Below are 18,039 nucleotides of genomic sequence, written 5' to 3'. Positions count from 1 at the left end.
TCTAAAGATAACATAATTGTTTTTATTATAAGTAAAATAATAATATTACCTACTCATGTCTACATAAAATGAATAGTAATCACTGTACTTACAGCAGGAGTGGTTGTCCACGGCGATAACTGCAATATATCTGAATACTGAACGCTATTATAAGGCATAGAGAATGATAGGCATTAGCAAGTATTCTACACAGAGAATGATACATATGTTATTCATACAAATGGCACTTGTCAGATGAAATCTGAAGGATGGTTGATTGAATAAAACACCCTCAAGTGCCTGGCACTGATATAAGTTGCTCCAAGATAAATGCAGATGTAAATTCCTAAAATCCCTGTCCATGAACCCTTCAAATATCTTGATGCATAATATAGCCTATCTAGATATTACTCAAAACTTCTTCCAAATTACTGTAGATCCTTGGACTTAAAGGTATTATTATTGCCACATAATATATTAGGAAAAAACATGAATAATTAAATTAATATTTTTTAATTGCTTGCTGAGCAAAAAAAATATGCAAGTTATGAATTTTTAACGCACACTAAATGTGAATTTCTTACAGTTCAGGCAATTCCTCCTATTGTTACTGCCACATAAAATATTAGGAAAAAACCTATATAATTAAATTATTATTTTAATTGCTTGCTGAATAAAAAAAAAATATGTAAGTTATGAATTTATAATGCATAGCTAAATTTAAATTTCTTAAAGTTCAGCCAATTTGTCCTATTGTTATTGCCACATAAAATATTAGGAAACACCTAAATAAATATATTTTAATTGCTTGCAGAATGAAAAAAAAATCAAGTTAATAAATTTTAATGCATAGCTAAATGTAAGTTTCTTAAAGTTCAGCAAATTCATCCTATTATTATTCCACATAAAATATTAGGAAAAAACCTAAATAATTAAATTAATATATTTTAATTGCTTGCAGAGTAAAAAAAATTTCTTACAGTTCAGCCAATTCGTCTTATTGTTATTACCACATAAAATAGTAGAAAAAACATACAGTAATTAAATTAATATTTTTTAATTGCTTGCTGAGTAAAAAAAAAATATGTTATAATTTATGAATTTTTAAAACGTAACTTAATGTAAATTCCTTACAGTCCAGCCAATTTCTCCTAAAAGCCCAAACAATAAACAATATAAAACATGAATATCTTATAGATCAATGTACAATTAGGTCACTAAAAGAAATATTCAAATTGCTCCTACAATGATAGCTCACCTTCACAATAACAAATTATTTCTATCTAAGAAACCAATTACCAAATACATAGCACTGATAACAGAAGAACATATGATAGAAAAAAACAACTAGAGATTAGGATAGGATAGGATAGGAGTATTTTTGGTGTGAATCACACCAAGGATAACCTAACAAGTCCAAAGACTTATTTCAAGTGGGGTCCTTCTGGTGGTGAAATTTGGCAGTACAACGGCAGTTTCCCCTACTTTTTTTTCTGTAGAGTGTAATGTGTTCTTTAACGTACACATGGGCCATAATGTACACAGGACCTACAGCTTAAATGTCTGATCCGAAAGATGGTGCGCTATTGTAACTTGTATTTCAGTCCTCCAGTTGAAATACAAGGAGAGCTCCGATAGGAATTGAACTGGGGATCAAGGGACCTCCACGGTTCATCGCACACACAGTAGCTACCACCCATTTAGCCAACTGAGCTAAGGCGCTCTCTGAGCTAAGGTGCTCTCTAATATAATAGTTTGTATTGAGAGTAGAGACATATGTTGTTGGCTTGCTTTCCAAACACAGGGCCCTAGGAGTAATTCTTGAAAAAATACCAAAAACTCCACATGGAGACATGGTTTACGTAGCATTATGTGTATGTTTGTGTTACAAAAGGGATTGCTACTTTGACAGTGATTAAATTTGCTTTTTGCAATACCTGGCCCATGTGCGTAATAACATTTTAAAAAAATAAATAAAAGATTGTAAGGCAGCTGATTACTGAATCTATTAGCTTTTTTCATGAAAACTTTAAAGCTTAAGTAACTAGTACTGTACATCCCATCTTCAACTTGGGTTCACGTCAAATATAGATGATGATTACCCAAAAATAGGTGACGATAAGCTGCTTTAACAGAGTGGTATTCTTATAATTTTTCCTGAATACAAACTGTTGTAGAATTTTACCTCACATTTTCTGAATGCGATGATGCATCTCCCAATTTACAGTCTGTCAAATCTTTTGACTCTGATTCTTCAATTAATTCTAGAAAGCCTCTGGAGATAGACACAGGAGAACCTGCAATTTTGTCAATTTTAAATGCATTAAAATTCAGTATGTGTAAAGAACTGTACTTGTGAGAGCTAGACAATCATTATAATTACAATAAAAATAATAAAAATGAAAAAATAATAAGTAACAACAACTTTAGTTATTCAAAATATGTTTTCAGATAGAAATGAAACTTTATTAATTATACAGTAATTTAATTTGGACCCTATTATTGGAAATGGGCAGGGCTCCAGGCTAATGGACCTTCCTGGTTCATTCCTTTTATTTTTTCATTCACAATCACAAATCATTTTTCATTTTGTAAGTGTATGTTGAGCATTGAATAAATTTAATCAATCAATCAATCACAAGCACTAATCTCATAAAGGCTCCACACAAAATGATTGATTGTTTTTCCACTAAGTGTCCCTCTCTAACAAGCACCATGCTGCTTATTAAAGATATTTTCTAATTTGATCCACCATTAAGAATATTTAAATTGATAGTACCAACTGCACTATCCTAGTCATGTTAACATGCCATGTATTGAAAAACATATACAAGATACAAGCTATATTTATTTGTCAGTGTGCACAACATATATATCTCCCTTCATGTCTAAACTCAAGATTATTACTCAGATACATAGCATATGGTATCAAAATATTATTAACTATGATATGTAATATAACAACAAAATTAATGCTTAATATTGAATACTTATTTAAAAAAAAAAAAAGATGCTGTACTAGCTACCTTTTCTGTTTTTGTGAAAGGGCGATCCAAGCCTCTTGCCTGCTACTCTAAGTGCCTCTATATCCTTTACGTTACTAATATTCTTTAAGAGGCGAACACTTGATTTCCTACAGAAGATACATAATCAAACACATGTAATCTGTAATTGCTGTTCTAATCAGGATCAAATATCATTTTTGACATATGCTCTATAGTATCCTAGTTTTTATACACACATGGGATTTACATATTAAACTCTCCTATTTATAGCTAAGTAGAGTGGGATAAAATCCCATCATTTATCATACAGCCAATTACACTTATTTATTGAAATGGTATGTACTAGGACATTTTTCAAGGAATACTGCCACCTAAAACTTTATAATTAAAAAAAAAGAAACATGAATGGATTACTTTTTTGCCTTTCAATACGATATTATCTTTCAACTGAAAATTAGAACAAGTAAAATATCTCCTAACCAATTAACTTTCAGTTTCCAAAGGTATATTTAATGTCTTTGCATACAGTATACCCTAAATACTATGGCAGGAAAATAAGATTTTTTTTTTTTTTAATTTTTATTTTGATACTGTATATTGAAATTTACAGATTTGTGAAGTAGTCCACTTCAAACATGTTTTTCTCATAACGATGTTGTTGTCTAAATTGAAGTAGTGTCTCTTCGTGAAAACAGTGACGATATCTTATAAATACCTTTGAGAGAGTGAAATAAATCGCTCATCATTTGACAGTGGCTTGGGCCATGCTTCAGGGTATATTCGGTGTCTTTTTAAATAAGGCCTTATACCTGTTGAAAATTAATTTACATCATTTAAGATATTTTTTCATAGCATATCTGTCTGTGTGCTGGAATTCTGTACTGTGCAATGCAGTGTGCGCTCAACTTTAATTGGTACAACAGATTATGTATCCATATAATTAAAGCACATAGCAATGAATGTAATAATGCACTTGATATAAAATTGTGCACTTATTAACCATCCTAAAAACTTAAGCAACCAGTGAGAGAATAACAACAACAATAGCATAAATTAGAGCAAGTCAATATAACATTTGTTTTTGTCCAAAGTTTTTATTTAATTCTTTATTCAAACTTTATTTATAGAGGGTGACCCTTCCAACTGGACCAGGAAGGCCAGCTGATGTTCAGGGCCCTCTATCAAAAATATAAAACGCATCTGAAAATGTTTGATTCAATTATTAGATAAAAACAATAGGTAGAAAATGACAAAAACAAACATGCAAAAAAACTGATCAAGCTGAGACAAACACATACAAAAACATTTAAGAATATCCATAAATATCTAGGAAAAAATATATAATAAATAATAACTAAATAAATAAATACACACAAACTTTTAAGAATATCCATAAATATAATTTATAGAAAAAAGTATATAAATATAAATAAATAAATAAATAATAGCTAAATAAATAAATAATATATAAATAAATAAAATAAATGTAAATAAATCTAAGTTATATTCGCACTATCAATTTAGATTAAAAGTAATGAAGTTTGAACATTCTCTCTGTGAAATTGGGGAGATATATCCCTTTGAAAAAAATGCAGTGGTCAAACTTGGTAGTTTTACCATGTTAAATAACTAGGAAGATCTATTAAAAAACTTAGTTGACAAAACCCAATGACCCTGTTAGACCAATATGAACCTATAGCATGGTGTATACTAATAATAAAACAAAAAATATGTGGAATAAAAAAAAAAACAGTGTAAAATCTTACCAGGTGCAGGGGTCTTTGTTTGTAATACTGTGGTAACAATTTTCTCATCTCTCCAAACTCTAACTGGGCATTTCCGAGAGTAGGTTTTAACAAACAGACTTTTCTCACTTGACATAGAATCCATCATTTGGGAAACTTTCTGTTTACATTTAATAATAATAGGAACATAATCAACATGGATAGCAAACAAAATTCTACATGGATTAAAATATAGAGTCTTATACTGGAGGAATCAATTTGTTCTATTGACTGACTATAGGCAGAAGGTGTCTAGTTATAAGTCTTTGCATCAATCTCATGATAATCAGCCATGTAAAAACTTTAGTTTTATCCAGTCTCTGCTAATCTGTAGGCCTATGTCAAGTAATGGAAAAAAACCTATCACCTTAAGCAACTGTGGCTTCGATCACTAATGCATTAATTTATAAATAACACTGTCGTGCATTGAACACTCTGTCATGCACATTTGCACATGAATGCTCATTCACAAAATGAAAATTGGGGAAAAAAAAAGTTTCTAGATGGAAATGTCTGTGCAGTAATGACGGGTAAATGTTTTTTAAAAATACAGGTAGCTGCTGCGAAAATAAAAAATAACGTTCAATATTAAAATGCTTAGTTTGTTGTGGTCCTATACCTGTAAGCTAAATTATTTAGCTTTTAATTGAAAACAAGAAAATATATTCATCGATTACTGTAACAGGAATATATGCAGTTCCTTATTTTGCAAAGACCCCCAAGACTTTAAATTTTGGGGCCCTAAATTTAAAGTCTCTACCAAGCTCTAGAGACTAAATCGTTAAGTTCACATGTTTTCCAAATTTGCACTCCATTAAGTTTATTATAGCATTTTTCCATTTAATTTTTAGTCAGTTCTCAATGGTAGAGCAGTAAGATAACATGACCTGAAGTTAAGCTTAGGGTCATTCCAGGTCCACCAATCAACACCTCATGGCTTACGTAGCATTGTCGAAACAATATCCACAGCCAATAAAATTTAGAGTGCGAGTAGTATACTAGGGACTGGAGTATATACTAGGCTTGGCTAGGCCAATCATGCTGAAGAGCTAGGCCCTAGCCTAGGGCCTACAGTGGTAGCAGGTCAAAAAAGCAATAAACCAAAACGGCAATGACTAAAACAACAATAACCAAAATGGCAATGAACCAAAACAGCAACAGACCAAAATGGCAATGACAAATACCAAAATGACAATACAGTTGAACTTGCCTAAGTTGAATCCAAAATGCCATTGAAATATTGCTCGAATTAGATAAAATTTGACTTAGACATTGTTAATTAATGGAAATCACAACAATTTGGCATGTAAAATAAGTTCAACTTAGAAATTATTTGACTTAGGCACAGTCGACTTAGGCAAGTTTAACTGTATACAAAGGAGCAAAATCAACACCAAGCGCCGTCACGCACGAGACGAATTGTTTATAAACAGAATGATTTAAAAAATTGTCTCATTTTGCCATTTTAAAGTTTTATTTATTTGGATGTTTACTGCTTTTATATTGTGTTTCCGCTAATCCACTTATTATTGAATTTGTATGTTGTTATATTGTTAGGCCTATTATAATATTATTATTATTATTACAGTATTATCATTAACATCATTATTATTATTGGTTTTTTTTTTGCATTTTTTACTTTTATGACAAATTGTTTTAGCCTCATTTTGTCCGTACTGTATTTTGAAGTTTTATTTACTTGAATGTTTACTGCTTTTATATTATGTGTTTCTCCAAACCATTTTATTATTGAATTTGTATGTTGTTATATTGTTATTAGGCCTGTTATTATTTTTATTATTATTATCAATGTTTTTTTGCATTTATTACTTCTATAACATAGATTGTTTTAGCTTCATTTTGTCTATATATTAAAGTTTTATTTATTTGAATGTTTACTGCTTTTATATTGTGTTTCCCTAATCTTTAAATTATTGAATTTGTATGTTGTTAGTAGGCCAATTATTATTATTATTGTTTTTTGCATTTTCATTTCTATGACATAAATTGCTGTAGCCTCATTTTGTGTGTATTTTAAAGTTTTATTTATTTATTTGGTTTATTGCCGTTTTGAATTACTGCCGTTTTGGTGGTCCATTGCCAATCTGGTCAAAAAGTGTTGCCGTTTTGGTTTTTTGCTGTTTTAACTTATTGCCGTTTTGGTTTTCTGACTAGAAAGCCCTACACAGTTGGCCTAGGCCTACACCTAGTGCCTGGCTAGGGCTTTATACCTAGGCTAGGCCTCATATTCATAAAATATAAAATAAAATAATATTAAATTATGTCATTCTTTATAGGCCTAGGCCCCTAGGCCTAGCGCAATAGGCCTACTATATATACCAAATAAAATATCATTTAAAGGTTAGGAGGATACATTGACATTATTTGATTGGTCAATCATCAGCAAAACTTATATATTGCCTAGGCCTACAATCAATAACCCCAGGCGTACAGTAACACGTGTGCCTAGCTAACCTAGGACTAGCCTAGGCCTAACTATCTAGGCTAGGCCAAGTACCTAGGCCGCCCCTGCCCTAGCCAGGCATAGGCTCTCTACAGTAGGCGTAGCAAAGCCTAGTAGAAGCCTAGCAAAGCCTAGGCCTAAGCCTAGGAAAACTAGGCCTAGCCTAGGGCCTTCCTTGGCCTGGCCTAATCAACAATTTATTATTCATATTCAATCATTAACTTCACAGGCTTTTATACCTTCCTTGGCTAGGCTGAACAGTAGGCCTAGCTTATTCAATATCTTTTATAACTGTTACAGCTGATCCATTCACATTTACCGCTCCATTTTTGTTCTAGAGGGGCTACAAAATGGGTGAAATATTGGATATTGGCACAATCTATTTACTAAATTGGTGTGCAACATAAACAAGCCGCAAAACAATACATCATAGAATATACTTCTTTTAAAAATTCTGACATAAGGAAAATCTTAAAATATAATATAATATATGTTAAATCATTCTGTTTATATAATAAAATTTGTTTATTTAATAAATCATATTATAATTATTTTATTACCCACCTTGAAAACTTTTTGGAACACTCAGAAACTGAATACGGTGAGAAGAGAGAGAGATCGAGAATGCAAATCGTCTGCATGTGATATGTGCAATTTATAAAAATAGCGCCACCATCGGTTAAAATTTTCCAAACTTTTTACTTTGTACTTGACGTATGTTCCCCCTCCCCCAGCAAAGATAGTTTTACCCCAGCCAAAGAGCAGAAAAGAGCCGTCCAAGCCTGCTGATAGGACTAGCTAGGGAGTCCTAATCCGAGGAACACGTCTGGATGATCAAAATTCATGTTTGCACCAACTTCGCAATAGAATTTTTGATTGAATACGAAGGTCAGTTCAAATACGGTAAACATTTTTGTTTTGGGCTCATTACTCACCCAGTCAGGCGGTACACCGTGACCTCGTCCTAGGCCTACCTCCTGCGCCTGCTACAATACAGAGAGGCAGGCCTAGCTAGTAGGTCTAGTAGGCGTGATCGGGCGTCGCTCAAAATCTCTCGAAAGTGTTCTAAAGGGCGAAGCCCCCGGAAAATATTCTAAGGTTTATTTAATCGATTTTGGAAATTGGAGTCTATAAATACATGCCTAGGCTAGGATAGGTAGGCCTAGTATAGTACGCCTATACATTTTTTCTCCCCGACGAATTGTCGTTTTTTCCCCAATGAAGGGGCCAAGTCTCCCTCCGCTGGTGCCACCTGTTTGTAGACACCCCATCCCAGGGTCTTTTTCCACTTCACTTGGTCTTCAGTTCTAACATCTCTAGTATCTGATATTCTCTTATCCATTCTTTCTAGATGACTGCTCTATTTTGGATGAGGAGTCATTCCTCTAGCCTACAGTAGAGATTGATTTCCACATTCCTAATGCTGTCCATTCTGGCTTTTGCATTTTTCACTCTGCTATGTTGGTGTTAGCAATGCCGTAGCCAGGATTTTCAGACTGTGCGAGACAATATCCGGGTGGTCCCACTTTACACGTAAATTCAAACAATGTGGACCCATTTTCTTAAAAGTTAACCAATTTTACGCAAAAATATGAAAACCCATTTTAGGCTAAATATAAGAAATCTTGATCCATTTTTCAAAAAGTGGGCTCATTTTATGCATAAATTGCATAATACAATTGCATAATTTGGACCCATTTTTTAAAATGTGAACCCATTCTTTGTGGACCCATTAGGATAATTGTATGGAACTGTCCCAACTGTCCCAATAGCTGGCTACGTGGCATTGGGTTTTAGGGACACAACTGTGGTATGATCGTTTGTGTCTCTTGAGAGGTACTCGCTCGCCCTTTGTATATATGGGATACAGAGCACCTACATTTCTGCTGAATTTCCCAATGCTCTCTAAATCTATGAAATAAAAAAAAATAATCATAAAATTAAGTAACTTTGTATGTATATAAGGTAAGTCATGTTTGATAATTTCTGTTTAATTTTAAAGCATAACAAATGGCTGACTTGAGGAGACATACAATTTTGAATCAATCTAACCAATCGCCATTGCAGTCAGTTCCATTTTCACCAGCTATGACACCAAGGTCAACATGGTCGCCAGCAGCAACTGTACCAGATTGGTCATCTAGTGATAAACATCGTACGAGATATTTCATAAGTATTCAGTACATTGCTATAAAGCGAAATATCATAGTTGCATTATCATAGTTGCAGAAGCATTTCTCATACCCACTGATAGAAAAATAGATACCTAAAAGGTACATGTGGCTACTGAGCTCATAATAAGAAATGCTGGTGTGGCGCTTTTCATGCACGTTTCCATGTTACATATCTCGCATTCCTGTAGTACAGTAGGCCTATCATAGGTCCAATGTCATAGTAAATTAACACTTTAATACAAAAAAAAAATGAAATACTTGTGTATTCATTGTGATATTTATTCATCTTAAGAGTGTTCGTTTGACCAGAATGTACCTAAAACACCAAGATTTACAGCTAGGACATCTGGTGGTTCTCAGCAACAAATGACTCCACTGCTAGCTTCGACTCCACCTGGTATGCAATAATTCAATGCACGTTTGATGTAGTAAAACAAATTGGGACTCCCATAAAATGCAATAAATCTCTGTCCACAATATTTTTGTGACAAATAAATGTGATATTTATTATTTATTTATTTAGCATGCATTCAATGCATGACAAATAAATGTGATATTTATTTATTTATTTATTTAGCCTCCATTCAATTCATTAAAATTTCAACATCAAAAATACACGATAAAAACAGTATTATTAAAATTGAAATGTAAAATAATTAATTACGGTACCTAAAAAGATATACAAATGAATGCAAGGACGACCCATTAAATCAACACAAGTTAATTTATTTCCGATGTAGTCCTTGCGAGAAACAAAGGGATGAATATTTAAAACGGTCAGTTAAAACATAGAAAATTGGTGTAAAACGGACAAAAAAAACCAGAAAACATTAAGAAGGAAAAAAAGTTAAACATTTAAACAGGAAAATTAGCATTGAGAACTTAAGCCATATTATGTCCATATTTGGGTGTATACCATAATGCCCATGTACAGGCACACCACACACATTTTGTCAAATAAAATTTGATAGTTTCTATGTAGCTGAAACATAATACAGTAGTTCTGATGCCAACTTAAAGTGAAATTTGGGTATCTACTTTCTGTTGGCCTCATTACCTGGTTTCACCCAATATCTGTCTTGTTTGTTAAAATATATTATATTTCTTTGTACGTTGTGAAAAGTTTAAGTTGATACAATCATGATTTGCCTATATATGGTCATGATGTGATGTCATCATGACCATATTTAGACATGTCACATGTTATTGCCAAACAAAATTTGATAGTCTGGACAGGGCTTAATATTTGAGCATTATTGTTATTATTATTATTATTATTATTATTATTATTATTATTATTATTATTATGTTACTAAAACCTACCTTAAGGGGAACATAGACAATGGAGAAATTAGAGAACAATTAAAAAAAAAACGAAGTTAACGGGAAAATAACATAACGTTAAGGGGAAAAATAACACAAAAGATATTCCCCTTAAGCCCAATTTAGAGATATTATTATTATTATTATTATTATTATTATTATTATTATTATTATTATTATTATTATTATCATCATAAACTGATATTTAATGTTCTATTTACAGACCAGTTGGTTCCCAGTACTCCCGTTGAGCATTTGACGGACCTAAATTCTAAATTGGCCTCAAAATCAAGACAAAATCGAACCATAATGTCATCTCCAACGACCGAGTTGAGCCACGATCAATTAAACCTTTTTGATGGTGATGATGATGATATTTTCCCGACATAATTATCATCTAAAATGCTGTGTTTTTAAAAAGCAAGAAGTGATATTTTAAACAAGTTAAATGAACATTTTAAAAGTAAAGAAATAATCATAACATTAATTGAGCTAGAAACATCTTTGTAATACTAATAGTTAGTAATTGTAATAATTTCATAATTAATATTTGAGATATGGATTTTGCAGCATATAGTATTCATTCATGATTTCTTATTGAAACTAGGTTATTATGATGATATTGCATGTCATGCTATTGAATTCAAGTAATTATGATCATGATCATCACTTAGTTTTATTAAAATATGCTTCAAGATGTTTCTGGTGTCTGCTGTTATGTGTTAATTAATATTGGTGTTTTGTTGTCCATTCCATATATTTTTTATATACTATATTTATTCGAATAAGCGCCGTTTGTTGTTTATGGGGTGTTTATTCGAGAGAAACGTTTATTTTGTTTTTGGTGCAAAATGGATGTGTATACAGTATACTGAAATAAATGCCACTTAATTTCTAATGCAAATGTGATCTCAACCAGGTTTGAAAAAATTGTAATTCTACTAGAGTAGAACACTAATAGCAATGTTGAGAATGATGCTGCTTCCATTGTTTTACAGTCATTTAGGGTGGACGTTTATTCAAGGAAAAATAAACGTTCCGGAGCGTTTATTCGAGGGAGGCATTTATTCGATTTGAGCCTCTGCTGGAAAGGGTGACTATGGACCTTTCCGCTAAGCCCCGCCCCTTGGATATTGTTGCTAAGGTCCCACAAGGCGACAGTGTTAAAACAGCGAGCACGTGCGTTTGTGGGACAACACGTGTGTTTGTGAGACGCGCGCGTATTCCTAGCGCTGTTCTGATTAGTCAGTTGTTAAGTTTGATTGACACTCCGGAAAGGTCTATTCAACTGCGCGTATCTGATAAAAACGGTACCATAAAATCTCGAATAGAAGCCCAATGTGCTTAATGTAAAGAAGAAACCAATCTCGAATTGAAGCCCTCCTCTTTCGTTTGCAGAAGTAGCCTCGAAAAGAAGCCCTTGGATTTCTTTTCAAGATATTGGCTTTTTTTTTTTCGAAACAGTACAGTACTTACCGATACACTGTACATCAATTATATGGAAACAAAAAAAATAAAAACACGCGTGGTTTGTACAATAGTTTAGGTGATTTAGTGCCGGTTAAATACACTCCATGACAGATTGATGTTACAGTGGCCCTATTTATTGTTATAGTATTAATCCCCAAAATTCACAGCATTCATTTTGAAAAGCGGCCCTCCGCTTTACTTTGCAAAAGTGGACTTGAAAAGAAGGCCATCTCGAAAAGAGCCCCTCTGATAAAAAAAAGCCCATCCAACGTTCGCAAAAAAAAATTTGTCGACAGATTTCAATTATGTTGATTGGTCGGTCGAATCGGGGAGCCTTCCCGATTGCGTCGTGGACTGCTACGGTCAAAATAACCCTTGATTTATTATTTATTAATTATTTACGAATGACTGCACTTTAAGGTTCTAAGAATACATGAAAGGTATTATTTAAATGTCTGTTAATTGACTATTTAGGGAAAATGTTTTCCATTCAACTTATTAATTGAACTGTACGTGAACTTAACAGTACTTTAAAGACATATTCTGCAATTCAATTATGGAATAGGATTTTTCAATTTGTTAGTTCTAAACTTCTTGGAGAAATCCAATAGCATATTTTTTCCGTTTATTCTCTCCCAATAGGGGGCCTGGACTGCACGAACAGTGGCTTTATATTAATGAAGATCGTGCTATTATGAGAATGATTATATGTGTTAGTCCTTGATTCCATGCAATTAGACCAGAATATGCCAAATTCAATTCAATACAAATAATTTTATTGTCCCAGTATTGCCACACTGTTAGGAAATAATTTACAAAATAAAACAGGCTCTCAATTTATTTAATATGGTGTCCCTGAGCGTATGTAACATTTGATATTGAAATTATACAGATATGAAACTATGAAATAGTATGAAAAAAAAACCAAATAATGGCGTAGACAGGCTGAGCAACATCCCACCATCACCTTCTTTTCGTTAAATCGTTGAAAGAATAATAAATAAAGGGGGAGGGGGTAAGACATTTTCCGAGAGGGGGTGGGGTGCAACAGGTAGCCCACACGCTTAGATGGCAAAATTGCTTTTTCAAAACATCGTTCCTCGACAAATTTATTGACTTCTTCCCGACGAGAGCTGTGCTCAACTTCCCTCGGGCACACCTCCCCCCACGGGCGTCGCAAAGGTCTAATCAAGGACCTCCGGTAGTCTATTCTGTACTGGGAGTCGCAAAGCAATATGATTATGGCACTTCTGGATTTCCAGAAATGACCTGCGCCCATGCTTACACTGTTATTTTAAGAAAATATTATTTGAAAAAAAAAAAGCGATATATGCCTCCTTGAAAATTTTGAAAAATAATATTCAACATCTCTAAGTGCTTCTAGGTCTATAAGTAAAGTGCTTTCGAATCAAAATTAGAAACAAGTATTTTTCTCTACAAATTGACAGACGTGCGCCGTGCATTAAGATTGCCGTTTCTATGTATTTGCGGCCAGACCCTTAAATTGGCTGTGTTCAATTTAAGGGTCATTTCGTAAAGTCTGTAAATCTGCAGCGAACACCCATTGTTTTGATCTATTATTATTTACTGAAGATGATGGCAACTGCTTTGATCGTAATGATTCAATTTTTAATTAATGTTTAAGGTTTTCAAGATTTTAACACGATATAATGCAAAGGGATAACATGCGGCCAAACAATATTACTAAAGCAAGAAACAATAATGAAATTCGGTGTTGGGCGTGTCTAGATTGTTTAAGCCCAGGCCTACTAAGGACTCGATTAACTATACCATGTTCTCCGTGATTATAACACCCCATGTAAATGTTACTTAGGCTACTATTCCGGCCGGCTAAACTCTGTGGTTAAGGTAACAAATTAATTAATTAAAGCTTAAAATGTGCTATGTCAATTTTTTTTTTTTTTTGCAAATAATAATTTTAGATTTTGGGTCGGCGGTTGGGCTTTATGAAATTGGAAGAATACGTCTAAAAATGTTATCTTATGAAAAAAACTCATGGAGGAATATAAAATTTATCTCCGTTCCTATAACAAGCACTATGATAGCGTTTCAAAATTCTGTCTTATCCCGCCGCTTGACATTCAACATGATTTTGATCTTGGCCGTTGGCCAAATCCGGTCCTCCTCCCTGGTCAAATTAAGATGTCCATTTCTTTTCCACAGACATTTATCCTAATACCCTTGATTATCAAAATATGCCTCCGATCAGTGTTAAATACTGGTACTAAGCAATTATATCGTTCCGTACACCTTAAATTACTGATAAAAACCCAGCCTACGGCTTTGTTTGTGTTCAGACACCCTAATTGAATAGTAATCGTCCTGTATACATAGAATAATAGTGTGTTAGCAGTAAGGACGTGCTATAGCGGTTCATTATCAGGTCACAATAAATTAAGCTAGGTGTCAGACCAGACAAAATTAGGCCTACCAGCGATCTGCCAATCGCTATTATATAAGGGTATTGATAGACTGGGTCGTCATCATTTGTCAAAACTCTTCCAACAAATTTAGGTCGCAAGAAAAACGCTCTCGAATTATGTGTAGAACTGCCTCGACCTCCATGAACATCCAGCTACCAACCCTCATATATGTAGTTATACACTTTATATACGTCATCGAAGCGTTGCCTTTTACACCGTCGGGAACTGATACAACGTTAGGAGAAAATCACAATACGTTCTCTGTCGATGATGTCGTGGTACCAATCCAGTTACGGAAAAGCTACGACAATTTGAAAGCAATCGAAGATATGAAAAGAAGAAAGAGATCGGTTCCTTATTCGAAATATATGATTGCGAAAACCATTCATAAAAATCCAGGTATGTCATTCAATCGTTTCTTTAAACTAAGAAGATTACTGTAAATATATCTGAATTTTTAATTGATTATTTAAAGATACACTGCCAAATAATCGGAAAATACCTTAAAAATTAAATATTTAATAGCTCATTATAAACGATCAACCACAAAAACAGAGGAAAAATAGTTTTCGCCGATTTACAAACATTTGTCTACAAAATTCCTTAATTGATTACTAGCCAATTTAAGGTTTTATGCAAAGGCAATTGTCCTTTAATTAATAAGACATTTTTTAGCTTTCACAATTTTTAATTGTAAGTCAATAACTTACATAAATATACGAATTAACAGTTCAAATATGAAATTGATTTTTTTTTTATTTTTTAGCTCATAACATGACAGAAAAATAAGAATGATAAAAAAAATCGTCAATTAAGTACATTATCAATTTTATTCACCACTTAATGTATGCACAATTTGACATTACATGTTTTTGATAAATGTTATATGAACTACATTTATAAAGGGAGACAAAATAATTAAAATATCACTGTTTCTCTGCTGTTATTGATTTAAAAAAAAAAAAAACTATATTTAGCCTATTAAATAACGGTTGTGTTACTTTGTTCATTATTTTTACAGACATTGTAGGCCATACTGAATACATATCGTCCGATAAAATGGCATTTACCTTCGATGTTGCCGCTCGAATTCCCGTGGGTAGTGAGGTGATGTTGGCAGAATTCAAGATTTACAAGGAGCGGCCGAACGAATCGCGTCATCGAATGTTAAATGTAAATGCGAGTGCACATCATAACGTGTTTGAATCAATTGTCAATGTCCAACAAGTCCTATATGAGAACAATCTCAGTAATCTTACAGATACTGATGTTGTTACAGTTAGTTCTCGGTGAGTCTATTACTATTTACTTATCATCGTCGTCATCACCGTCGTCATCATCATCATCATCATAATCAATCGACGTCATTATCATCGTTGTTTGTCGTCATAGCCTCATCATCATCATCTTAATATAAAAAAATATTTTCTCATATAGAGGTCCTTCCATGTTGAAGCATTAAGTATTATTATTATTATTATTATTATTATTATTATTATTATTATCATTATTATTATTTAATTAATATTTTTATTATTATGTTAAAGAAGAGCACTTCAATGTTAAATTAATATTTTCCCTAAATTTTGTCACAGATATCATAAAAATGTAATAATAAATTAACAATGATAAAATAACAATGCCTGTGAGCATACTAATCTGTTTCGACATAATGCTATGACTTGAATATAAACAGATATAATTTGGTGCTGTCATGTCCAACAGCATTATTTTGATGACAATTGGTCGTCGTGTATATTCATTATATAAATTATAAATAGTTATAATTGTTAATTACGATTTTATCTTCAAAAGTGTTCTACCGTTGGCTACCGATGGCTGGAAGATCTTCGATGTTACAAAGACAGTTCAGTACTGGGTGAATAACCCAGATGTAAACTATGGTCTGCAATTAGAAATTTCACCGACAAATCCTACCGAACACGCCCGACGTGTTGCTGAGAAAACCCGATTTGGTCCCCAGGATTCTTCGGACACTGTCATGGGTTTTCCAATTCTCGTCGTGTACACAATCAAGAGAGCTCCAAAGTAAGAGTTTTATTTAGTTGTAGTTATGCATGACTGAAACCTTCAATATAAACTATGCTATAATGAATATAAACGACGGCCAGTGATTCGCTCTTAAATCCCAGTTTCATTGCTATTATTTTAACGTAAGAGGACTCTCGGAGAAATGTGAAATCAAATGTAACGCTTTCATAAGGCTGATATTGAAATAGGTTTTCGAGAAAGTTCATGAGAGCTTGTCTTAGATCAGATTAAAAGCGTGAAGTTAAAAGAACACGATTTTTAAAGTTGTGGTAAATTGGAAAAAATGTCCCCGGATAAAATGTCCCTGTTCCAGTGCATTAAAATAATCACGCGTCAATATGCTGTACTGTACATAGAAAGAAAAAAAAAATCCGACTCTCATGAGCTGGGGGTTACTTGGTTTATCGCTTGAAAGGCTTAGCCGAACCATAAACCCCTGGTTGCAAATCTGTTTATTCTTATAAGTAAAAGTAACAGAATTATTTTCGCACATAAGGATTGCAATGATGAACTTTTTTTTTTTTTGTTAATTTGTAAACAAATCTTTTTCTGCAGGAATGAAGAAGAGTCTTCAGATTGCGCCGACGGTTCAGAGGCGACCACCTGTTGCCGCCGACCGAAATTCATCAACTTTCGAGGTACAGAATGGTCTGATCGTTGGATAATCGAGCCACAGGGATACGATGCCTACGAATGTGTCGGGCCTTGTACCAATAGGGGTCATGTGCGTACTGGGCGGGATCTTCTAGATCTCCTCCAGAGGCCCAGGACGGTGTCGTGTAAAGCGTCAAAGACATCCCCTCTACCGATGATGTACCTCGTGAACAGAGATGGTGTAACTGAAATAGTTGTCGAAAGTATTCCTAATATGATTATTGAGGAATGTAATTGTACGATATGAATAATCAATAATAATAATAAAATTATTATTAATATTATTATTACTATTTATTATTAATATTAATTAATAGTAATTAATAAATATTATTATTACAATAAGTTTATAATAATTGTATATAGAGATATTTTGATTTCTTTTATTTTATTGAAGCTTATACTGTATTGAAAATATTTCTTGATACGGCGTTTATAAGTGCGAAAGAGATTTAACAATTTAAACAATAAAACAACTTGTGGACAATTCTGTATAGGACCTGCATAAGTTTAAACGGTAAAAATGAGAAAGTTAGCGAGCGTCATCATTTACGTTTCACGTCTTTTGACCTGTCTCTTAGACACATCTAGATGTGTATAAGAGACAGCGTCTACTTTATCGAAGATTGGTGTTTTCACATACCAAGATTTTCTTGCTTTAGTAGGGTTTTCGTTTGTTAAAATGTGTCT

At 33.1% G+C, this 18,039-nt stretch overlaps 3 protein-coding genes across 6 annotated transcripts in view; 2 read left to right on the top strand and 1 right to left on the bottom strand.

Annotated features, from left to right (window-relative positions):
• LOC117121941 overlaps positions 1 to 7,597 on the bottom strand; it is a 28,966-nt gene extending 21,369 nt beyond the window's left edge. For 2 of the 3 annotated variants that reach the window (XM_033267362.1, XM_033267380.1), the window contains exons 1-6: positions 7,472 to 7,596; positions 4,751 to 4,889; positions 3,700 to 3,793; positions 3,006 to 3,112; positions 2,165 to 2,276; positions 93 to 144 (exon numbers count right to left, since the gene is read on the bottom strand). In XM_033267362.1, the coding sequence (XP_033123253.1) occupies positions 93 to 144; positions 2,165 to 2,276; positions 3,006 to 3,112; positions 3,700 to 3,793; positions 4,751 to 4,877 (492 nt within the window). In that variant the 5' untranslated portion in view covers positions 4,878 to 4,889; positions 7,472 to 7,596. Of the gene's footprint in view, positions 1 to 92; positions 145 to 2,164; positions 2,277 to 3,005; positions 3,113 to 3,699; positions 3,794 to 4,750; positions 4,890 to 7,471 lie in introns of all 3 variants that reach the window. The other variant, XM_033267370.1, reaches the window with a different exon arrangement.
• Positions 7,598 to 7,994: 397 nt separating this feature from the next.
• LOC117122132 lies at positions 7,995 to 11,291 on the top strand. Of its 2 annotated transcripts, XM_033267619.1 has the most exons (4): positions 7,995 to 8,120; positions 9,235 to 9,387; positions 9,699 to 9,803; positions 10,953 to 11,291. In XM_033267619.1, the coding sequence occupies exons 2-4, from the start codon at positions 9,243 to 9,245 to the stop codon at positions 11,117 to 11,119; spliced, it is 417 nt and encodes a 138-aa protein (XP_033123510.1). In that variant the 5' UTR covers positions 7,995 to 8,120; positions 9,235 to 9,242; the 3' UTR covers positions 11,120 to 11,291. The 2 variants fall into 2 exon arrangements, 1 of the variants encoding a protein (XP_033123510.1); XR_004447671.1 differs by lacking the exon at positions 9,699 to 9,803.
• Positions 11,292 to 14,622: 3,331 nt separating this feature from the next.
• LOC117122277 (left-right determination factor 1-like) lies at positions 14,623 to 17,913 on the top strand. The gene is made up of 4 exons (XM_033267819.1): positions 14,623 to 15,042; positions 15,665 to 15,932; positions 16,459 to 16,692; positions 17,251 to 17,913. The coding sequence occupies exons 1-4, from the start codon at positions 14,760 to 14,762 to the stop codon at positions 17,594 to 17,596; spliced, it is 1,131 nt and encodes a 376-aa protein (XP_033123710.1). The 5' UTR covers positions 14,623 to 14,759; the 3' UTR covers positions 17,597 to 17,913.
• Positions 17,914 to 18,039: the final 126 nt, after the last annotated feature.

This window comes from Anneissia japonica, unplaced genomic scaffold (genome assembly GCF_011630105.1).
Source record: "Anneissia japonica isolate Jap-2015-1 unplaced genomic scaffold, ASM1163010v1 scaffold1208_len1460985_cov181, whole genome shotgun sequence".
Lineage (NCBI taxonomy): Eukaryota > Metazoa > Echinodermata > Crinoidea > Comatulida > Comatulidae > Anneissia > Anneissia japonica.
The sequence above is the reverse complement of the archived record's forward strand: the minus strand, read 5'-3'. Positions and strand labels throughout refer to the sequence as shown.